Source organism: Saccopteryx leptura, chromosome 8 (assembly GCF_036850995.1).
Source record: "Saccopteryx leptura isolate mSacLep1 chromosome 8, mSacLep1_pri_phased_curated, whole genome shotgun sequence".
NCBI lineage: Eukaryota > Metazoa > Chordata > Mammalia > Chiroptera > Emballonuridae > Saccopteryx > Saccopteryx leptura.
In genome coordinates this window covers 59,718,989-59,739,771 of record NC_089510.1, presented here as the reverse complement: position 1 = coordinate 59,739,771, position 20,783 = coordinate 59,718,989, and the positions used below count along the sequence as shown (strand labels likewise).

The following is a 20,783-nucleotide window of genomic DNA, read 5'->3' as shown; positions in this document are numbered from 1 at the left end:
TCAGTGTCTGCATCTCCTGTGATCACGATGCCCTGCTGGCCTGGTCCAGCGCCTGGTCGTGCTCATATCTGCATCTCCTGTGATCACGATGCCCTGCTGGCCTGGTCCAGCACCTGGTCGTGCTCAGTGTCTGCATCTCCTGTGATCACGGTGCCCTGCTGGCCTGGTCCAGCACCTGGTCGTGCTCAGTGTCTGCATCTCCTGTGATCACGGTGCCCTGCTGGCCTGGTCCAGCACCTGGTCGTGCTCAGTGTCTGCATCTCCTGTGATCACGATGCCCTGCTGGCCTGGTCCAGCGCCTGGTCGTGCTCAGTGTCTGCATCTCCTGTGATCACGATGCCCTGCTGGCCTGGTCCAGCGCCTGGTCGTGCTCAGTGTCTGCATCTCCTGTGATCACGGTGCCCTGCTGGCCTGGTCCAGCGCCTGGTCGTGCTCAGTGTCTGCATCTCCTGTGATCACGATGCGTTTCTCAAGTCTTGTTTCAGCTATTCCACTTTTGTAGTCTTGGTGATGTGTGTGGTTGTTGTTGACATGGGTCAGATGTGACAGTTTGTGCAGTCAGTAACGTGCCTGAGTCACCAGCAGCCCTGCCTTCAATTTGTGGAGACTCACATGTGATGATTTTGGTCTTAGTTTGGGCAACAGGGACTTTCTTGGAGATTTTTGTCCCTTGTGAGGCATCAGAAATTGTTACTATCTATCTTTACCACAGATGATTCTGACTGACAAATAATTTGTGACAAAACATCCGACATCAACATGAGACACCTCTCTGAAACTTGATGTTGCTCGTCCTCTGGTTCTTCGCTCACTTCTTGCTCAGTGGGGCCTTTGTGTTCTCTCTTCTCTACAGATATCTTTGGGGCAACCACATCTTCCTGGGCCACTGTTCCTACTGCACGACACTGGCACCTGCTTGTTTGCCGGCGCTGGCCTCTGGCACTGGGTCCTCCCTCTCTACGGCCTCGGCTACTCGGCCGGGTTCTTCACCCCTTCCTCATGCTCCTCCTGCTCTTCCTTTAGGGCCCTCGGTCACACGGTGGGTCGGGGCTCTCCCTCCTCCTCCCCGCTGTCGCTGCTGCTGCTCAGAGACAGGAGGTGGCAGCTCTGTGTCAGAGGCCGCGCCTTGTGGAGCTCCCAGGACCTGGCCAGGCTACCTTGTTACCATTAATTTCTCTGGGATAATTTCTTCTGGGATTACTCTTTTATCTTACTCAACCTCTGCCTGCTTCTTCTCCACTACATTCAGAGTCTCATGTGAACTCTTCTTCAATGAGTTGCCCATGAGGGGCATTAGTGGGGCCTCTGATGTCCCTCCTGCCATCCCTATCCTGTGCCATAGCAGTGCCGACAGCTCCACGGCCGTATGCGGAAACCTCCCCAGCAGGTCAGGAAAACCCTGCATAAGACTTTGGTCCCCAGCACCAATTAGACCTCCACCTAGAATCCTGGACACCTGCTTTACTATGTTAGTATACACTCACCTATTAGTAGGGTGTTTGCCTGGGCTTGGGTGTGGCCACTGTGGTGGAATTTAGACCCCAAGGTCAAGAACTTGGGCTTTGGTGGCTGCTCTGAAGACATAAGCCTGTAAGAAGTACGATGTCCCACACGCACTTCCTTCTCCTCTTTGGGCATTACGGTTCAGCAGTTTGAATCCAGTGGTGCTCTCAAACTGTCCCAGCTCTGGTGCCCTAATGCCCTAACTTTAATGTAGAAGTACCCTGCTTACAGGAAATTTTCAAGGCTTTTGGCCAAGCACAGTGATTGATTCTGTTTGTCTCTCTGAGTGAGGTCAGTACCATACATGCCCAGCTTGATGTCCACGCCTCCTGAGTCCTTGGCATGATGTGGTCACTGCTATACACGGAAAGCCTCTGCGTTTCCTAAGAACTGAGCATTGGCTTGTGCTGGAGATAAGCCCCTGCGGTTTCATGCAGCTCTGACATCTCGTCCAGCTCCGTCGTCTGGGAGTGGGGGGCAAACTGGATGTCACTGAGGTCATGACTGGCATGCTCTTCTGGGTCACAGCCTCCAAGTTCAGCCTGTAGTGTGTAAGAGGCCAGAGGGCGTGAGTCCCAAAGGAGCAGGGCAGCAGCCAGAGGCAATGTCTTGCCAGAGCTGAAGGCACAGGAAGTTTCTGGGAGATCTTCAGTGAGTTGGGAGGGATCAGGAGGATATAACTTCACATTAGAAGTGAACAGCCAGGGAAGATTTCATGGTTGTCTCGTTGTTTTGCAGCATCTAGCCAGCTTTTCTGCTCTGGGCTTTCCTGAAACGGAAGTCCAAAGTAGTCCTTTTCCAAAAGGTTGAGATGTTCACACACTTTGTCATATAACACTTGTTCCTTATTACATTCCTCCAGTCACAGCTGTCCTCTGTGTCATCTAGGAGGGTCACTTCCTACTGGGTAGTCTTGGTCTTCATGGTGGCTTTTTGAGCAGCCTCCTCTGCTTGAAGCTCATTGGTTTGTCTCACTTTGCTGCTGCGTCTGGTTTGCCTTCCCGTATTTGCTTTCCCTCCTCCTCCTGTCTCCTTCCGTCCTTCTTCAGCAGCTGTCTCAGGACTGCTCACTGAGGCTTTCTCTGCCTTGACATCCACTTTAGTGACTTGTTTTCTCGAGCTGTTTGTTCAGCATCACCCTTGGTTTGCCTTTCTTCTTCAGGAAGAGATTCCTCTTTACCTAGAACCTGCTCTTCTACACAGCGTGGGTAAGCTCTTTCTTACCTTCTCCATCTTCGGCCACTACTAAGTTATAGAGCTTCTGTTTCTTAAGCCACAGAGGTATGAGAGCCCCTCTCTCAGATCTGGCTGCCTCTTCCAGCAACAGGGGCTCCTCTGGCTGTTAGCTGGAAGACATGACTGGGAATCCTTTTCCTCCTCTGGATTAGATGACTGATTCTGCTGAGGTCTGCTACTTCTTTTGGTTTCTCCTTGGTAGCATCTGCTCCTAACTGCTCAGATTCCTTCTTCACTTCAGACTTGGAGCCTGCTTCAGAAGTCATGGTCACAGTTTATGCCAAGGTGAGGTTTTAGTTGCTAGTTTGCCTCACAGAAGTTGTTTTCCAGCCACAAGTTACTGCAGATTGTTCAGACCTTTTGGAAGTAACACAGGAAACTGCCCTTTTCACTCATTCTCCCACAAAAAACGTAGTCAGTTTCTGGGCCTATTTACTTGTTAAGAAGTCCTATTATTGTCGTTGGCAAAGCTGGGATACAAGCCCCATTCTGTCTAATTGTGAAGCCTGGCACCTGACTCCCACCACCGATCAATCTTTTGTTACGTAGAACATTCTTATCATCATAATCAAATCTTATTCAGCACCTGCTCTGCTCAGATAGTAAGGAGAGGCACTGTTGAAAGATAAAAAGTAGTTTTCTAGGAAAATGCATATATATATGACTGTGAGCTGGTTGTAATTAGAATTTTTTTGGAAGAAATATGTCTTCATATTTGGAAATTATATTCTAGTTAGCAGCCTTATTAAGACTGGCTTTCTGAAGGGATGGTGCCATTTTCATTCATTCATTCAACAATTAAAAATTTGGAAACTAATTTTCTTATAATAAATAACATTTGCTTATGATTGTTTGGACCTTTTAAATTTTTCTCCATTTTTGTTGCTCTTCTCAGTGAAGTAATGGTTATCATTTTTTTCCTCCTCATATTTGAAAACGTTAACATATAGGTCATATGACAGAAAGGAGAGAGAGATGATCTGAATTGTTAACTCCTGAAACTAGAGTCCCAGGTGTTGGGATTTTGCAAAGTTAAATTTGTAATACACTAGTGTACCCACTGCCCCCCACGATCTTAGAGATGGTCAGCTCAGTTTGGGCTAGGAGAAAATCTTCAGTTTGTTTTTTCAGATAGAAAGCTGACAAATAGGCAGATAATAGGACCCTCTGCTTTTGTGTGGCAAGAACACACTTATATTGTTTTAGATAACCTCTGTTATTTTAGATATTTGCTAAGCTGTCAATTTGAATAAAATTACTTAACGATAAGACACAAATTATAGTAGCTGTTTTTCTTTCCTTGTTATTGCAGAGGGTTATTCAACACAATGCTTTGGAAGATCGCTCCATATCCGATAAGCAGCAGTGGGACGCAGCTATTTACTTTATGGAAGAGGCCCTTCAGGCTCGTCTCAAGGACAGTAAGTACGGACCACGGCTATCAAGTTTTGAGTATTCCCAGTGATGAAGGAATCATCCAACTTCAGAGAACATTTATTTTTAAAAAATGAACATTTCAAGGTCTTTATTATTAATACTGTGGTTGAATGTTATTTGTGGGATTTTTTAGTTAACTACTTGGTAACTACTAAAAATATTAAATAAATTAGACATGTTTATAAGTACTGATAATCTAAAAAGCTATATTCAAACTATTTTAGTGTTTGCTACTATACTTATGAGAACTTTACAAGCAGTTGTACCTTTTATAAGTTGTAAACATATAATTCTTTCTTATATATGCACCCTATTAATCGTAATTTTTCTTCATTTCAATTGACTTTATATTGATATATTACTTTGAAGTAGTTAAGAAAGCAGTAATATAATTAGTTATAATTTATATACTTGGCAATAAAATTCATAATGAATTTAAAATTTTTTTAGCTGAAAATGCAATTGAAAACATGGTAGGTCCAGATTGGAAAAAGAGGTGGTTATACTGGAAGAATCGGACCCAAGAACAGGTAAAAAACGAAACAAGTTTCTGCTCTTATGATCATCTGATTTTGTTCATTTTAACTCAAGCAGTAAAATATAACCTTTGCATTCCTCTAGACCAGTCTTAATTACTTCAGATGTTTGTGTCAGCCTTTCTCAGTGAAGTGACTATGTTATAAAGAAAGAGAGGGGAGATGAAATATGCCTCTTTATGGCTGATGACTTTGTTCATTTCAGCTTCTTACTTGAGATAAATTAAAGATTAAAGATGAAAAAGGAAAAAGAATTAAGGATTTCAAAGGATGTAGATTGACTATGAGTAGAATAAAAAATATAATGACTTTTTTTACTGTATTTTATTATTTTATCTTTGAATTTTTTTTGTTAGTTGTCTATTCAGATTATTATATCATTTAACCTTTTTTTGCTCCTATGTTCACAAAATAAATATAAAAGTTCAGACAGAAAGCAGAATTGTAGAATTCATTTATTTGCATTTAATGAGTATTTGAGAAAGACAAAATGATAAAGACAAGTATAAATAATTTTACAAATTAGTAAAAGAGGAAAAATGTGTAAACCATTGTCCACCTTTTTCATTCCTGCCTTGTTGTGGCTTCTTTTCCTGTCTAGCATTCAGTCCTACACCACTGTCTCCTTCTCGTTCATGTCTAAATAAAAGAGTGTACATAAAGTATAGAATGAGAATACATAAATCAAGGGAGTAATGAGTAAGGAAAGGAGGACTCACGGTGACTTTAGTACAGAGGCTGTAATTTAGAATGGAGAGGGGGGGGCATCAGAATCACCCGGGAGGGGTTTGTGTATGTTTGTTTATGCTTTCAAAATAGAGCCTCCTGTCAGACCCCTGCCAAGCTTGTCTCTAACATGGCTAACCCTCTCACTCCCAGTGGAAAACCACTGTTCTAGACCTCATTCCCGGAAATTAGTAAGAAACAGATCTAGAGGCGGTTAGAATATCTCTAGGTCTCAGACTGCAAGCGACAATTCTTTGTCTTTTTGAATGACTGGATTTAGCAGTATTTAAGATTGTTCCAGTGTTAAAGATGATAAATCTATGCTCTTAAAACTATTTTGTGCTGTTATGGTATTACTGTTTCTTTAGTTTTCTAGGAAAAGTCCATCCCTTTGAAAATGTTTACCTTATCTGAGCTGAACTAATGCAGATCGTGGTCAGCATAGGTAGAAGTGAAGTGTTGTCCTGAAGACCAAGTGGGATGGGGACAGATGGACGGGTGGCAGTGAGGACAGGCCAAGAAGAGTTGGGAATTGCATATTTAGAGATTTCCTTCCTACCCCAGACCAAATAGAGGAAACAGTAAAATTTCTCTTTATTAAGTAATATTTCTTCTAAAATATAATGTTTTCAGAGAATACTAATTAGTATTTCTATTTGCAAGCCAGTTATGTGTGTCTATGTGTTATTTTTGTGTACATGCTCAGTTTCTGTAGCTTGTACAGTTTAGGCTAAGTGCCATGGTAGTAACTTGTTTAATCCGTGAGTTTGAAGCTTTTTTTTGTCATGCAAGTTTGAAGGAAGGATTAAAAAATGAAAAGATAATCTTAATTTGATACTGTATAAGAGTCTTCTTTACTTTTTTTTTTGGGGGGGGGGGGGCAGGAACATTGAGCTGCTCCTGTATGTGCCTTGACCAGGGAATCAAACCGGTAACTTCCATGCTCAGGATAATACTCCTATTAACCAAGCTATGTAGCCAGGGCTTAATCTTTTTCATTGATTTTTAAAGAGGGAGAGAGAGGAAGGGAGAGAGAGGGAAAGGGAAAGGATAGCACTCATTTGTTATTCCACTCAGTTGTGCATTCCTTGTGTGTGCCCTGACCAAGGATCAGACCCACAACCTTGCTGTTTTGGGACAGCGCTCTTAACCGACTGAGCTGATCAGCCAAGGCCAAGAGTTATTTTCAAGCTTATCACTAGTGTGTATATGTTTTCCTCCTATGGTGAGGAGATTATGAACAATTATAAAGAAGCAACTAGAAGTGAATTTAAGAATAATGGGCACCATACAGAAACAATATAGAGCACGATTTTTAATGAAAAGACTTTAAAAATCCCACTATGAATTTCATATTTAATTTATTGAAAAAGAAACAGGTTAACAGGTGCAAATCCTTAAAGTCTTCTTGTTCTTTAGACGTAAGGCACTTACAGAGCACTATCTCTTCCCATGTGTTCAGGGTACTTTTTCTCAGACTAAAGCCACACTCTAAGGTCAAGAAAGATAATACACAGTAAGATGCCTGGTGCTATAACTTTGATAGTAAAATGTATTAGCAAAGTAAAATATAACAAATAGGGCTAAATCTTATTTTTGTTTGCTCTTTGCCAGTCATAATTCCAAATTACTCTGCATTCATAAGCCAGGGCACTATGTACTTTCTTGTTTGTTGTGATTGAACTTGTGTCACCTATTGTGCAATAGCAACATATTTGTTAAAATCAGGACTGTTTTTATACCTGTGCCAAATCATTAACCAACTAAACACTGTTTTCTTTTAAACGTTTTAAAGTGTGTTCACAATGAAACCAAGAATGAATTGGAGAAGATGTTGAAATGTAATGAGGAGCACCCAGCTTATCTTGCAAGTGATGAGATAACTACAGTCCGAAAGAACCTGGAATCCCGAGGAGTGGAAGTAGATCCAAGCTTGGTAATGAATATGGCAGAAAGCATGAGCATGCTTCCTTAATCTTTGTTACTTGTTGGATCATGCCTTTGCAGTCTGTTTTCCTCACTTATAATAAATATGAGGAGAAATATAATTTCAGTGTAGATTACTTTCTGCTTATCTTCATGATGTTTGAGGAAGAAAAAAAACAAAGCAAAACAAAAAAACATTTCTGGGCCTGTGTTTCCTAGTTAAGGTGTAAGGGATCAAACCTCATTTTAATATTAGCTTAAGTTAGCTTAAATTAAAACCAACGAGAAAAGTAATTCTGGTGGGTTGCCGCGAGCCAGCGCAGCTAGTAATTCCAGGTCCTGAGTGGGAATGGTGCGGAATTAAGAAAATAGGCTTGAAGAGAAGAAGGATGGGATCGGGAGGCCTCTGCAATGCTGATTGATGGCAGGAACAGAGCCTGCTCTCCACCCCCCCCTCCCACCTGCTTTATTTATAGAGCAAAGTGAGGTCATTAGCAAATCAAAGAGATCTCTGATCACATTTCCAAGGCAATCCAAGAATTCTACCAAGTGCAGAAAACCCCCACCATACATAACCTCTTAACTTCACAAAACAAAGGATTGCTTCCAGTCTTTCTGAGGGACATGAGGGATAGGAGAGTATAAACAATCCAGCACCATAGCTAACATGAAGGTGTGGAAAAAAATAGCCTTTAGCAACTTCACAAAACAAGTGAGGTAGGGGGTTGGGCAGACTGTCAGCTTACTACCAGTTCCCCACACCATGTTCCCCAAAAATCTAAGCTGCAAAGACCCTGTTGGCTTTTAGTCCCCAACAATGGGGAAAACAATCATGAGAAATTTCAGAGCCACATATAAATTTCTTTAAAGATTATCTGCTATTTATGTTTTCTTGTTTGAGATATGAATATACTGGTTTGTTTGTTTTTTTAAGTAAGAGTAGGGGAGATAATGAGACAGACCTCTGCATATACCCTGAGTGGGATCCACCCGGTAACCCCTTTCTGGGCTGATGTTCAAATCAACTGAACTATTTTTAGTGCCCAGGGCTGACGCTCAAACCAATCAAGCCACTGGCTGCAGGAGGAGAAGAAGGAGAGGGGTGGGGAGAAAAACAGATGGTTGCTTCTCCTGTGTGCTCTAACTGGAAATCGAACCTGGGATGTCTATATGCCAGGCTGACTATGCACGGAGCCAACCAGCCAGGGCCAAGATATCAGTACAGTATACTTATTTTAAATTCCACCAGAGGTCAGAACAAGAAAAGAAAACAAACTCAAACACAGTTATAGCTTCCATACATGTATATGTATAAATTGAAAATGAAATTAAGACTAATGATTACATGAAATTATTAATTGAATATAGATTTAATTTATCTACATTGTCTTTGCTCTCATTAATAAGTTGTATTTGGTGTAGATACTTGTACATTTTATGTGTTATAAGTGTTGATACTTTGGCTAATACAGTGGGAGAGACTTGTCTATATTTAGGATATGGATTGGCTGGGTATCTTAATTACTTTTTGTGAGCGAGAAAGTCTGTGTTTTTTTCCCCAAAAGACATTTTGTTTAGTGCACTTTATGAAGCTGTAAAATTGGTAGCAAAGTACTATGATTAGAAAAGTGGATGGACTGATTATCAATCAGCAGATGGCATTCTAGTACAGTTTCATTCCCTTCACTAGTAAGTAATATTTCCTTTAGTATATAATTGATATAATCTCTCTAAGCCCCACTTTTTTCATTTGTCAAGTGCTGCTGATGATACTTGTTCTACCTATTTAATATTACTGTTACACTTCTAAAAAAAACAGTGATATGAAAGAAACTTGAACACTCTGAAGAGTATATAGCAATAACATGACGTGGATCATATTGATGTGGTAACTGAAATTTAATAATCAGAAAGGAAATATTGTTGAGTTGGTTGATGGGCCTGGTCTGACACCAACATTTTAGTCCCAACTCACAGCCTCTTTTTGCTTTGGAATGTTTTTCTCAAATTAGGGGAAAATAATCCCTGCCTTATCCACCTTACGAGATGATTATTTGCATATAACAACAATGCTTGTTAAAAACACTGCAAATTTTGAAGTACGTGAACTGTTAAGGGGACAGAGTAGTAGTAAATCTAAATCTAATCTTTGTCTTGAAAAAAATTAATGGATAAAAGAGGTTGGTAAAGAACAACTTTGCCATTGGTTTTAGTTAACTTTTTTTATAAATAAGCATTGTATGTGGCTTTTCCGAATGTGCTTGATTAACCTGAGGAGTGTGTAATAACTCTTTGGTCTTTGTTTCCTTTTTTTCATTTTAGATTAAGGACACTTGGCATCAAGTTTATAGAAGACATTTCTTAAAAACAGCTCTAAATCATTGTAACCTTTGTCGAAGAGGCTTTTATTACTACCAAAGGCATTTTGTAGATTCTGAGGTAAGGTTTCTAAAAACAAGTAGAAATGTTTTTTTTGTTTTGTTTTGGGATAGGTTTTTTTTTGTATTTTTCTGAAGTTGGAAACGGGGAGGCAGTCAGACAGACTCCCACATGTGCCCGACCGGGATGATGCTCTGCCCATCTGGGGCGTCGCTCTGTTGCAACCAGGGCCATTCTAGTGCCTGAGGCAGAGGCCACGGAGCCATCCTTAGCACCCGGGCCAACTTTGCTCCAATGGAGCCTTGGCTGTGGGAGGGGAAGAGAGAGACAGAGAGGAAGGAGAGGGGGAGGGGTAGAGAAGCAGATGGGCACTTCTCCTGTGTGCCCTGCCTGGGAATCGAACCCAGGACTCCTGCACGCCAGGCCAACACTCTGCCACTGAGCCAACTGGCCAGGGCCTAGAAATGTTTTTTAGTAATAGTTTTTTAGATGCTTAAAAGCAAACCTTAGCTTTAGCATTAATTTTAAGTCCTTTGATCTTCTGGGGAATATGTTTGATTTATAAAGAATAACCTAATCCATATCTTTTCAAAGATATTTACCACTTACGGCAGGAAGTATCAATGCATCTTAAATGCACATCGTTCCAGTGCTTGAAAGATTATGTGTGCATAAAATAGGTACTTATCACTTAAAATTCTTTTAAGAATTAACTTTTTATGTTAGAAAATATTACATTGCCTTTGTAAAGGTAAGTGCAGTAAATAAATATAAAAAACTATGCAAAAGGACATAATTCCTTATAATCCTTGATTTAGGAGTAATTGTAATTAACATTTTTATATATTTTTGTTCAACTCTTTCCATAAAATATCTATTTGCATGATGGAAATCATACTGCAAAATGATTTTTTATGGTGATAGTTTTCCTATATTATGTTGTAATTTTTTTATATCACTAAAACCTTGTTTTAAATAATTCAATTAAGTTCTTGGATTAGACAGTTGTAAACGTAGTTTAATATCACATTTTAGAAAGTAACCTCTAGGTGGCAGCAGACTGATGTATTTTGAGCATTTTCTTACAAGCAAAATTTTATTATGTTCTTCTGAAAGAGCTTTATTAATCAGAGATCCTATTTGAGACCCCTAAAATATTTTCCTTTTGTATTTTCAGAAGCTTAGAATAAATTTACATTTAAATGTCCTAATGTAAAAAGTGGCAAGTTTTTTGCATAATTTTAATTTTTGAGAAGATCTTTCTACAGAATAAGCTTCTTTTTAAAAAAATCATTTATTTTCATGTTACAGCTGAATTTCAAAAATTCCTTGAGCATATTCTCACGGAAAAGAGGATAACCCAAAGACGCACGTTAACGTGGTTGTTGACATTAAATACAAAGTAAAGGTTATAATATGCTGTGTCTTTCTACTTGTATACAGTGTAATGAAATGTCCTACTTCACAAATTTATTTGCTTTGTCATTGGAATCAAAGAAAAGTTATATAGGTGTGGAGTAGATAGAACCCCAGTCATGCAGAATTTGATGGATCCTGTGCAGAAAGATTCAGTAGCTTATGTCTATAGTAGGGATATATATATGTTAGGTAAATCTAAGTATCTTATTTAAAGGTTAGGCTGTAGGTACTCAACTTTAGTAGCTGTCTGTGTTCACGATCAAATTTATGCTTCAATTTGCATCTGGTAATCTTGATTACCTTATATTTTAGTTGGAATGCAATGATGTTGTCCTGTTTTGGCGGATACAGCGCATGCTTGCAATCACCGCAAATACTTTAAGGCAGCAACTTACAAACACTGAAGGTAAGCCACAGAGGGACCACTTTCTAATTATGACATCAAAAATGATACTAATAGCATCCATATTTAATAGCATGCCCAGTACTTCTTTTACAATAGGTCTAGTAAAAAACAAAAATTATTATTTGCCCTTAAAATATTAATGAAAATTAATCATAATTTAAAATGATGGGAAATGAAACATACCAGGAGTCTCCCTTTATTACACAAAAACTGTTAGAAAAAGACTTCTAAGCATCACTTAGTTTTTTTGAGAAATCTGCACCTCTGTTAAAGCATTAGGGCTTGAGAATATGACTTTCTCTGACAATATGTATTTTTTATGCTGTTAAAAGTACATACTGTATAAGCCCTGTCTGGTTGGCTCAGCAAGAGCCTTGGCCTGGCATGTGGAAGTCCTAAGTTTGGTTCCTGGTCAGTGCACACAGGAGAAGTGACCATCTGTCTCTCCACCCCTCCCCATTTCTCTCTTTCTCCCCCCCCCTTCCCACTCCTACAGCCATGATTCATTTGAGCAAGTTGGCCCTAGGTGCTTAGGATGGCTCCATGGCCTCCCCTCAGGTGCTAAAAATAGCTCAGTTGCCAAGCAACAGAGCAACAACCCCAGATGGGCAGAGCATTGCCCCATAGGGGCCTTGCCAGGTGGATCCCGGTTGGGGCACATGTGGGAGTTTGTCTCTCTGCCTCCTCACCTCTCACTTAAAAAAAAATGGAATCACATTTAAAAGTACTGTATAAATAGGTCATTACTCTCCCTATAACTGTGAGAAGTCTGAACTTAATAGACCTAAATGTGATGAGAAAAGTAAGAAGTTATTCTCCATATATTGTTAATTTCACATCGTTGTGCATTCATAAAAGCAGTACTCCTCAGATTTTTTTATTTCCTTTAAATAGTCAGACGATTAGAGAAAAATGTTAAAGAAGTATTGGAAGACTTCGCTGAGGACAGTGAGAAGAAGGTTAAGCTGCTTACTGGTAAACGAGTTCAACTGGCTGAAGACCTCAGTAAGTAGTTTTCCTGCCTTTTCCTTACTACCTTTTCACCTTCCTCATTTCCATTTATTTGTTCACCCATTTATTCTCAAACTTGTAGACAAGTATATACAAAGAACGTTTTTCTGAACTGTCTGAAGGCTGACTTGAAGCCCCATAGCTTCCTGGTACTTTAATGTGTGTTTCGCAGAAACAAGCATTTTCTCCTAGGAACCATGATGCAGCCATTAAATCAGGTGTTAACACTGATGCGTTACTAATTTCACAGCCCATTCGGGTCTCCTCTGTTGTCCTAGGATTGTCCTTCCATCTAACAGGATGCCATGCTCATTCGTACTTGCCCGGACCCAGCTTCCTTGTTTTAGAAAATGGTATTTAGAAATCAAGAGCTGGGAACTAGATCTGCTCATTGTTACTGGACTGTCGCTGCTCCCAGACCCTCTCAGTGGGAAGAGCCAGGGAACAAGTGCTGTGTGTGTGCGTGTACACATGTGGATACCTGTACACACGTTTGCATCTGTGTTCCTAGTCATATGCATATGTCTATTGAAAACCATAGGCTGACTCTGATACTTACCAGTTTAATCCTATAATACAGGACTTGTTCTAGTTTTCTCCTTTTCCATATTTATAACTCTTTTTTTGGACAATGAGAAATCTGGCTTCAAGTATTATTTATATATTAACTTATTTTGACCAGCCCTTCAGTATGTAACCAAACCCGTCACTATCCCCTTCATTGAGCACACACTTTCACCCAGCTCCAACTCTTATCCTGACCGCAGGCCACCACCACTGCCTCCCCCATGTCGACACACTTCTTACCTCGTCCAGGCTCTGACGTCCCGCGTGTGTCAGGTTGCCCTTCCTCATGGAGTCCTTTTCACTGAGCCCACGCTCTGACCCCGTGTGCAGACCTCTCCCGTCTCATTATTCCCTCCCCTCTCCCTACACAAGGACTCCTTCCTCGCCTGAAGCCAGACCGTGTTTTCATGGAGACACCCTCTTTGTGCTACTTGAGCTCCAGCACGCTGCACCACACTGCCTCTTACACAGATACCCCCCTCAGGTGGGCCGGCCCTCGGCACCCTGCGTGAACAGTCTCTTCAGCCTGCCCGGCTCTCACCTGCACTGGGAAATATGGCTTTCCCTCCCTCCACCACCTCCACCCCCATTCCAGCTGGACCTTACTGCTCACTTTGTCTCTTTGTTTGGGGGTGGTATTTAGTTCTTTCCTACTGCTAGTAGGGTCCTAGCTTTAAGATGTTTGATTACATATTAAAATTTATTTAGATCCTTGAGAATCTAAGGAAGTCAATAAAAGATTAATATTAATAAATAAAACTAAAAATACAGGGTTTGAGCTTCTGTTTGAGCTTACCTTGTTATAAATTTCCCTTATGTCAGCTTCATGAAACAAAGTATTTTTTCTTTCATTGCACTTAAATTTGTTATCCTGAGTTTTCTGTTATCTAAAAGAAAGCATATGATGAATAGAAAGAAGGTTTTCGAATATGAAAACAGTTTCTAAGCTGAATTTTTATCACTACAGTATAATCTTGGGAATGTTTGAGAGAAAGCAGGCAGTTTTCCTTTTATGCCCTGTGCCTAAGCAGTGTGCTGTCTCCACTGCTTGTCTTTGCATTCTCTCTCCATTTCTGTGTTACCTGATACCTGAACTTTGCTTGTTCTTTTCCTTTTCTTTCTTTAAATAATCTTTTTCTTTTTTTTTTTTTTTAGTGAGAGAAGGGGAGGCAGAGAGACAGACTCCCACATGCACCTGACCGGGATCCACCCGGCATGGCCACTCTGGAGCGATGATCCGCCCATCTGGGGTGTTGCTCCATTGATCTGCCCGTCTGGGGTGTTGCTCCATTGCAACTTGAGCCACTTTCTAGCTCCTGAGGCAGAGGTCATGGCGCCATCCTCAGTGCCCATGGCCACCTCACTTGAGCCAATCAAGCCATAGCTGCGGGAGTGGGAGGGGGAGAGAATGAAGGAAAAAAGGGGAGGGGATGGGTGGAGAAGCAGATGATCACTTCTCCTGTGTGCTCTAACTGGGAATCAGACCCAGGACATCCACATGCTGGGCCAACACTCTACCACTGAGCCATCTGGCCAGGGCCTAAACAGTCTTTTTTTGAAACATATCCAATTTTAACTTTTTAAACCATTTTCAGTTGCCTTTCTTTTGTTTTTTTTACATGCCACTTTAGCAACATAGTTTTAAGTGTGGTCAAACTTATAGAAGACCTGTGTTTAATGCAGAGTTGCCATTTACTAGCTGTGTTAGCTTAGGCAGGGTATCTCCCAGAGCCTTAGCTTCTTTGTGAAAATGACTACTACAATAGTTATTGCTATTTTAGGAGAATTAGTTCAAAACCATTTAGAAGTTCCTGGTTCATAATTTTATGCTAAATTAGTACTGTTCCAGGAAGGGGTGTGTCAGCGTCATAGTGTATACAAATATATTTCTTTTGTGCTTCTCAGGACATAGTTATCAGACAGTGAAATACTTCATTTTTAAGTGATCAAAAAAATGATGTGTCTTTTCTCATGCTTTATAACAAGAGTCCTGTGTGTGACCGATTCCCAGTCACTTTCCATTGCCATCGGATTCCTTAGTGAAAGTGTATTACTAACAAATTTGTGCACTGTCAAGCCAGGCCGTATGTTTTTCTACTGGCTTTCCTGAGAAACTTGCGACTCCGTGACATGATTTACTACTTCTGTACATATAAAATTATGGTCGTGTTAATGTACCAAATTATGTCCTTGGAAGCAAGTGTTTCGCCCGTGACCGGCCTCATCAGCCACCCTGAGGGAACTGGGCCATGACTTTGTCCAGTAGCCGAGACAGTCTTGAGCGTCTCTCCTTACTGCTTATCTTCAGTCTAACCCTTGGGAATATGGCTGTGGATAGTTTCAGCCAGAAAACTCTTAAAGTGTAACAGTTACTACTCTATTACACAGATACCTGTTCAGTTGGAATAGTGTGTTAGTTAACAGAATTTAGAGAAGGGAGGTGATTACTATAATTTAAAAATTGTACAGTGTGGAATATTGTCGAGATTAGTAAAGTTTGGTGTATCGCATTTAGTACCAGTCTTAAATTTGCTCAATTTTAAATCATATTACCACTTTATTTTTGAGATTCATCAACTGATCATCCTTGAAGTTGAGTGCATAAGAAGTAGCACAGTGTTTTCTCATACTCTGGAGAAGCTGTACCATGTTCACTAGTGAAATGAAACCACAGAGCTACAGTTAGGCAGGTCAGAGAGATGAGAGCAGAGACCACTTCTCTTGGTCTCAGGAGGCTCTTGGGAAGAGGGGTCACGCATAGGAGCCAGGACTTTGGAGATATGGCAGATTCCATGGCTGGAGCCAGGAACGGCAGGATGAACCTGAAGGTCTAGAGCAGCGGAAACCGATGGCTTTAGGCGACCCCTGTGTTTTGGTCGTTCAACCCCCGCCCGGGTCGCGACCCACAGGTTGAGAACTGCTGGTCTAGAGGTAAGGAAGTACTTGTATTTCCGATGGCTTTAGGCGACCCCTGAGTTTTGGTCGTTCGACCCCCGCCGGAGTCGCGACCCACAGGTTGAGAACTGCTGGTCTAGAGGTAAGGAAGTACTTGAGGAATGGTAGGGATCATAACTGAAGTCCAATTCCAAAGGTACCACAGACAAACCCAAGTTAGGGCACGGTCAACTAAACAGCTAGCCCGTCGTCTTCAAATGCATCACCATCATGAGAGACAAGGAAGGACTGTTCCAGATTGAGGGAAACTAAAGAAATGCGGAGTGTGGTCCTGCACTCACCTTCTTGCTCTAAAGGACACTAATGGTCCAGTGGGTAGAACTTGAAAGGGTTCTGAGCGTGCCGTGGTAGTAGTACTTCCGTGTTAATTTTTAAATTTTAATTGTTAAATTGGTATTATTTAGGAAAATATACTTATTTGTAGCTAATACATAATAGAATATTTGAGGCTTTTGGGGGCATAAACACAGTGAATGATTCAGGAAAAATGTTTTCTTTGTAATGTTCTGATAATTTTTTTTCTATAAGTCTGGGATTATATAAAAAGTAAAAAAAATGTGTTTGTTTTTTATAACAAAATTAATGGATCAGGCTCATGAAAATAATTTAGAGACAATGAAACTTTTCTAAGCATGATCTCTAAAGTTGCCAGAAGACTATTACCTCACAGGCAATTTAATAAAATACATAGCTCATCTTTTCACCTTAATTTCTTATTTGCAGTGGCTAGTCACACTTAAACCTGTCTGGTGTATAAATGTGCCCACTATGACTTTGATGAAATTATTTTTATTTTGTAGTGAAATGTATTTCAAACAATGTTAATACATATTTAAATGCAGTCTTAACTTAGATAAAACCTACTTGGATTCCCAGCAGAATTTTTTATGTTTCCAACCTATTTATTCAAACAGACAGCAATTTTAAAATGCTTTTTTTTTTTTTTTTTTTTTTTTTGGAGAGAGGAAAATTGGTATATTGTAGCTTAAATCAAAGTTTTTCTTTCTGTTATGACCTTATATAAATTTTTATGATTTTCTATAAAACAAATAATAGCACTGTCATCTCACAGACTTGTTCAGAATTTGTTCTCCATCCCACCCCGCTGGTAATAATGGCTGGTAATGTTGCTAAACTGAGTTTCATCAGTACAGCCTGGGATTCTCTTACTGTTTGCTGTTGCTATGAATATTGTGTCAACTGTTAACTAGGTTATTGTGAGGTTCAGACCTTAAATCAATTGCTCAGGATTCAGAGCTTAGGTTTCTCTTAACTCCTGTTCACTAGAGCTCGAGTTACACTGGTCATCTCTGAGAACACAATCAAAGCATCCTTGACACCCAGGAATCACAGGGGCATTACCATTTAGCTCTTTTTCTAAGAATTGCAGTCTTTCTTTATTTTACAATACCTTTTCATTTTTGTAGCAGAACTTGAAACTGTTTATGAATGTATACTTGAATATTATTCTCTCCCAGATACTAGGTTATATGCTTTGCCTGCTTTCTCGTAGGTACAGTCCTCTTTTTTTACTTTATAAAGAAATGGAGACTTAGATAGATAGTAAGTGATAAAGCCAAGATTTGAGCCCAGGTGTTTTAACTTCTGTGTCAAAACTTATTTGAGAAAAAAATTCAAGCAACTAGAAAATAATATTACATAAAGTGGTCCTTTATACAACTGCTTACAAAAATTAGGGGATATTTCAAAATTAATATAAAACAATAAAATATCCCCTAATTTTTGTGAGCAATATACATATATGGAAGCTTCCAAAACTACTTTTGCAGGGTGGGTTAAAAAGACATATTAGTGATGATCATCATCATATTCCTACGCTATAAAAAGCTTTGCAATTGAAACTGTCAAATGATATGGAAACTTTGATAGAATTAGAACATCTGGGTAAGAGAACACTAAAGTGTACATAAAGCCACAGACACATTGAGGAAGTTAGGTTTCTTTATATGACTTGCGATCACGTCTCGAAGTATAGTCTGTCAAATTCTACCATAGATAAATAGTACCTGAGTGCCCAAAATTCAGATGCAGATTTTCCGTGTGAAGTGTTCATGCTTAGAGACTTAGGATCCAGCTATAAGTCATACAGAATTTTTATCAAGTATTTGAGGCATTCTGTTGAGCTATTCTGTGTGAGTGTTGAAATGTTTTATAGTAAGCTTTAGGGTATTTATTCATACTGTTTAATTTCTTATTTGCAGTGTTTAGTCACACTTAAACTGTCTGGTGTTTAAATGTGCCCACTATGACTTTGATGGAATTATTTTTATTTTGTAGTGAAATTTCATAGAAGATGTGCTTCAGTCAAAACCAAATACTTCATATTTACAACTCATTCACCAGTGAAATGTGAAAACAGTGGTAAACTCCTTTACTTGGGCTACCATTGCTATAGTGTGATCTCCTTAATGTTAAAAAAAAAACTGTAGCTTAAAAGAGGCTGGTAAATTAGAATTTTCCAATATCCGAGGCTTTTTTCTCGGGCAGTTAATTTGCTCTGCTGACTCCCCACGCGAGGTGGCAACAGCTGGCCTATTTACTTGAGCTGGGGGATTAGAGAGGAGGAATCACAGCAGCGCGCTCGGCCTCTTGCCTCTGTTGACTGTTCTTTATTGTTTGATGCCTGAGTATCTCCCAGACAGCAAGCAATTGTTTCTTGAAACTTAAAGTTTGTTTCTCTTGGGAGTATACAATGCTGGTGGGGCTGGTCTTTGTGTCTCTTCACTTTCCCAGTCTCCTCTTATCTTCCACCCCGTGCTTTCTCTTGATAATTAGAAAGTAGCGAAGATATAAGCTTTGTATCTTAATGTGTAGGGGATTCCGTTTTGACTTTAAAAATTTAGAAAAAATAGACTACAGATGGAAACATTTTTTCGTAGAGCTCCCACATATTCAGTTACAATCTGTTTTTATAATGAAAACTTGGTTCTCCATAATGAACCTACTAGTACGTTTTTGAAATTACAGTGATGAAAAGGGAACAGCAGCAGAATGATTCAGTATTGCCATTTTAAAAGCCAAGATCAGAAGAGAAATGCACCATAGGTGTTTAAATCTAGAAAGGCCCTTTCACTAACTCCAAAACGTAATCCTAATTTATAGGATAGTTAAGAAATATCTTCATGCCATGTTAAAACTAGAATAAAAAGTAGTCAGAACATATGTAGATGGAACCCTCAGCCAGAATGATTTCTTGTTTTTCACTTAGAAAAGAAAAGATATCAAGACATTCTTGTATTTTATTTCCATTAGTTATTCCACATTCCTAAACTTATCCCATACCTGCCATGCGCTTGAGGGCCACTGTCGATAAAAAATAGTGGCTATGAAGTAGTGAGAGACTGGAAGTAATCCTGGGATGATTATTATAGTCAGAATTAAAAGGATAAGAAAAGCAAATTTTTGAAACTATTTTTCCAGAGGTGGGGCTCTGGCTGCCAGTTTTGACACCTCTCCCTCCATGGGTGATCATCGCCAGGGAGCGCCACCACCCACCCTTCTGCCCCGAACCAGCACTCTAGAGAGTTCTTCCTGTTCAGAGCAGTACAGTTAGTTATTCATTGGGATAAAATTGATATATATCTTCTTTTAGTGGAGTCTGATAAACCAAGTGATTGTTGAAAATATGGTAAGTTATTTGAACTCTATAGTAGCATGTTCACTTTTTTTTTTCTGACAATGTAACCAAAGAAAATTAATTTTAAAGGGATTTAAAGGAGATAGCGGTGGTATTAAGTTGTAGAATTCTAGGTACCTAGCACCGAGAGCATTTGAACAAACAAACAAAAAAGCACAATCACAGAGAATAGCGTAAAGTGCACTAGGGAGAAAGCATGACCTGTAAGGACCCCTGTAACATCATTTATATCTAAACACAGGCAGTCCCGGGTTACCAACAAGATAGGTTCTGTATATAGATTTGAAATATTTATTTATATGCACAGAAAGGTAAAAACAAATACTATGTTAAGACAAACACCTGTCTTAAGTTGCATTTAACAGGTAAATACACCTGTTCCCACTAGATACAAATTGAACTTAAGGACAAACGTACAGAACCTGTCTTGTTTGTAACCTGGGGACTGCCTATACTGCTACTGCATTTCTTTGGCCAATAATTTTAAGACCTCACTACTGCTTTTCTCCTCTCTCCTAGCTTCTAGCACATTTCTAAGCAGTCTTTTCTCTGTTTCTCTTTTCTTATATCTCATTGTGCCTCCTGGTGGATCATTAGCACTTGGTCTGAAACCAGTACTTTTCCTCTACACTACTTCTTTGCCTTCTTTCAGTGGTTCAAAACCTCTGCCAGTGACGTCTAACTGAGGAGAAGGCAGGCTTTCCACTATAGGCAGGCAACCAAAATAACCAACCTACGGAGAACATGTTATGTTTATTATATTGATCTATTCTGCCAAAGTGATTTGGTTCTTTTATAAATTCACCATACCTTACATATTATATTGTATGTGTTCAATAACTGTTTGACCATGAGCTTCTAATACAGATTTTTTATTAGCCCCTCTTTCTCTTGACTTAAAAAAAGAAGCTGTCTCTTCTCATCCTAAGGAAACTTTTTTCTACTTTGTCATACCAGAAAGTTCCCACCCCATTTCCCTTGGGGAGCAGCTAGCATTTGCGACCTTTACCCTGTGCCACTCACT

General features: G+C 39.8%; 1 protein-coding gene and 1 pseudogene across 4 annotated transcripts in view; one reads left to right on the top strand and one right to left on the bottom strand.

Moving 5' to 3' along the window:
* OPA1 (OPA1 mitochondrial dynamin like GTPase) overlaps positions 1-20,783 on the top strand; it is a 104,383-nt gene that overhangs the window by 63,320 nt on the left and 20,280 nt on the right. For all 4 annotated transcript variants that reach the window (XM_066347717.1, XM_066347715.1, XM_066347716.1 and 1 more), the window contains 6 exons: positions 4,052-4,160; positions 4,627-4,706; positions 7,234-7,374; positions 9,687-9,803; positions 11,475-11,568; positions 12,463-12,573. In XM_066347717.1, the coding sequence (XP_066203814.1) occupies positions 4,052-4,160; positions 4,627-4,706; positions 7,234-7,374; positions 9,687-9,803; positions 11,475-11,568; positions 12,463-12,573 (652 nt within the window). The remainder of the gene's footprint in view (positions 1-4,051; positions 4,161-4,626; positions 4,707-7,233; positions 7,375-9,686; positions 9,804-11,474; positions 11,569-12,462; positions 12,574-20,783) is intronic.
* LOC136380052 (band 4.1-like protein 2 pseudogene) lies at positions 394-3,005 on the bottom strand (annotated as a pseudogene).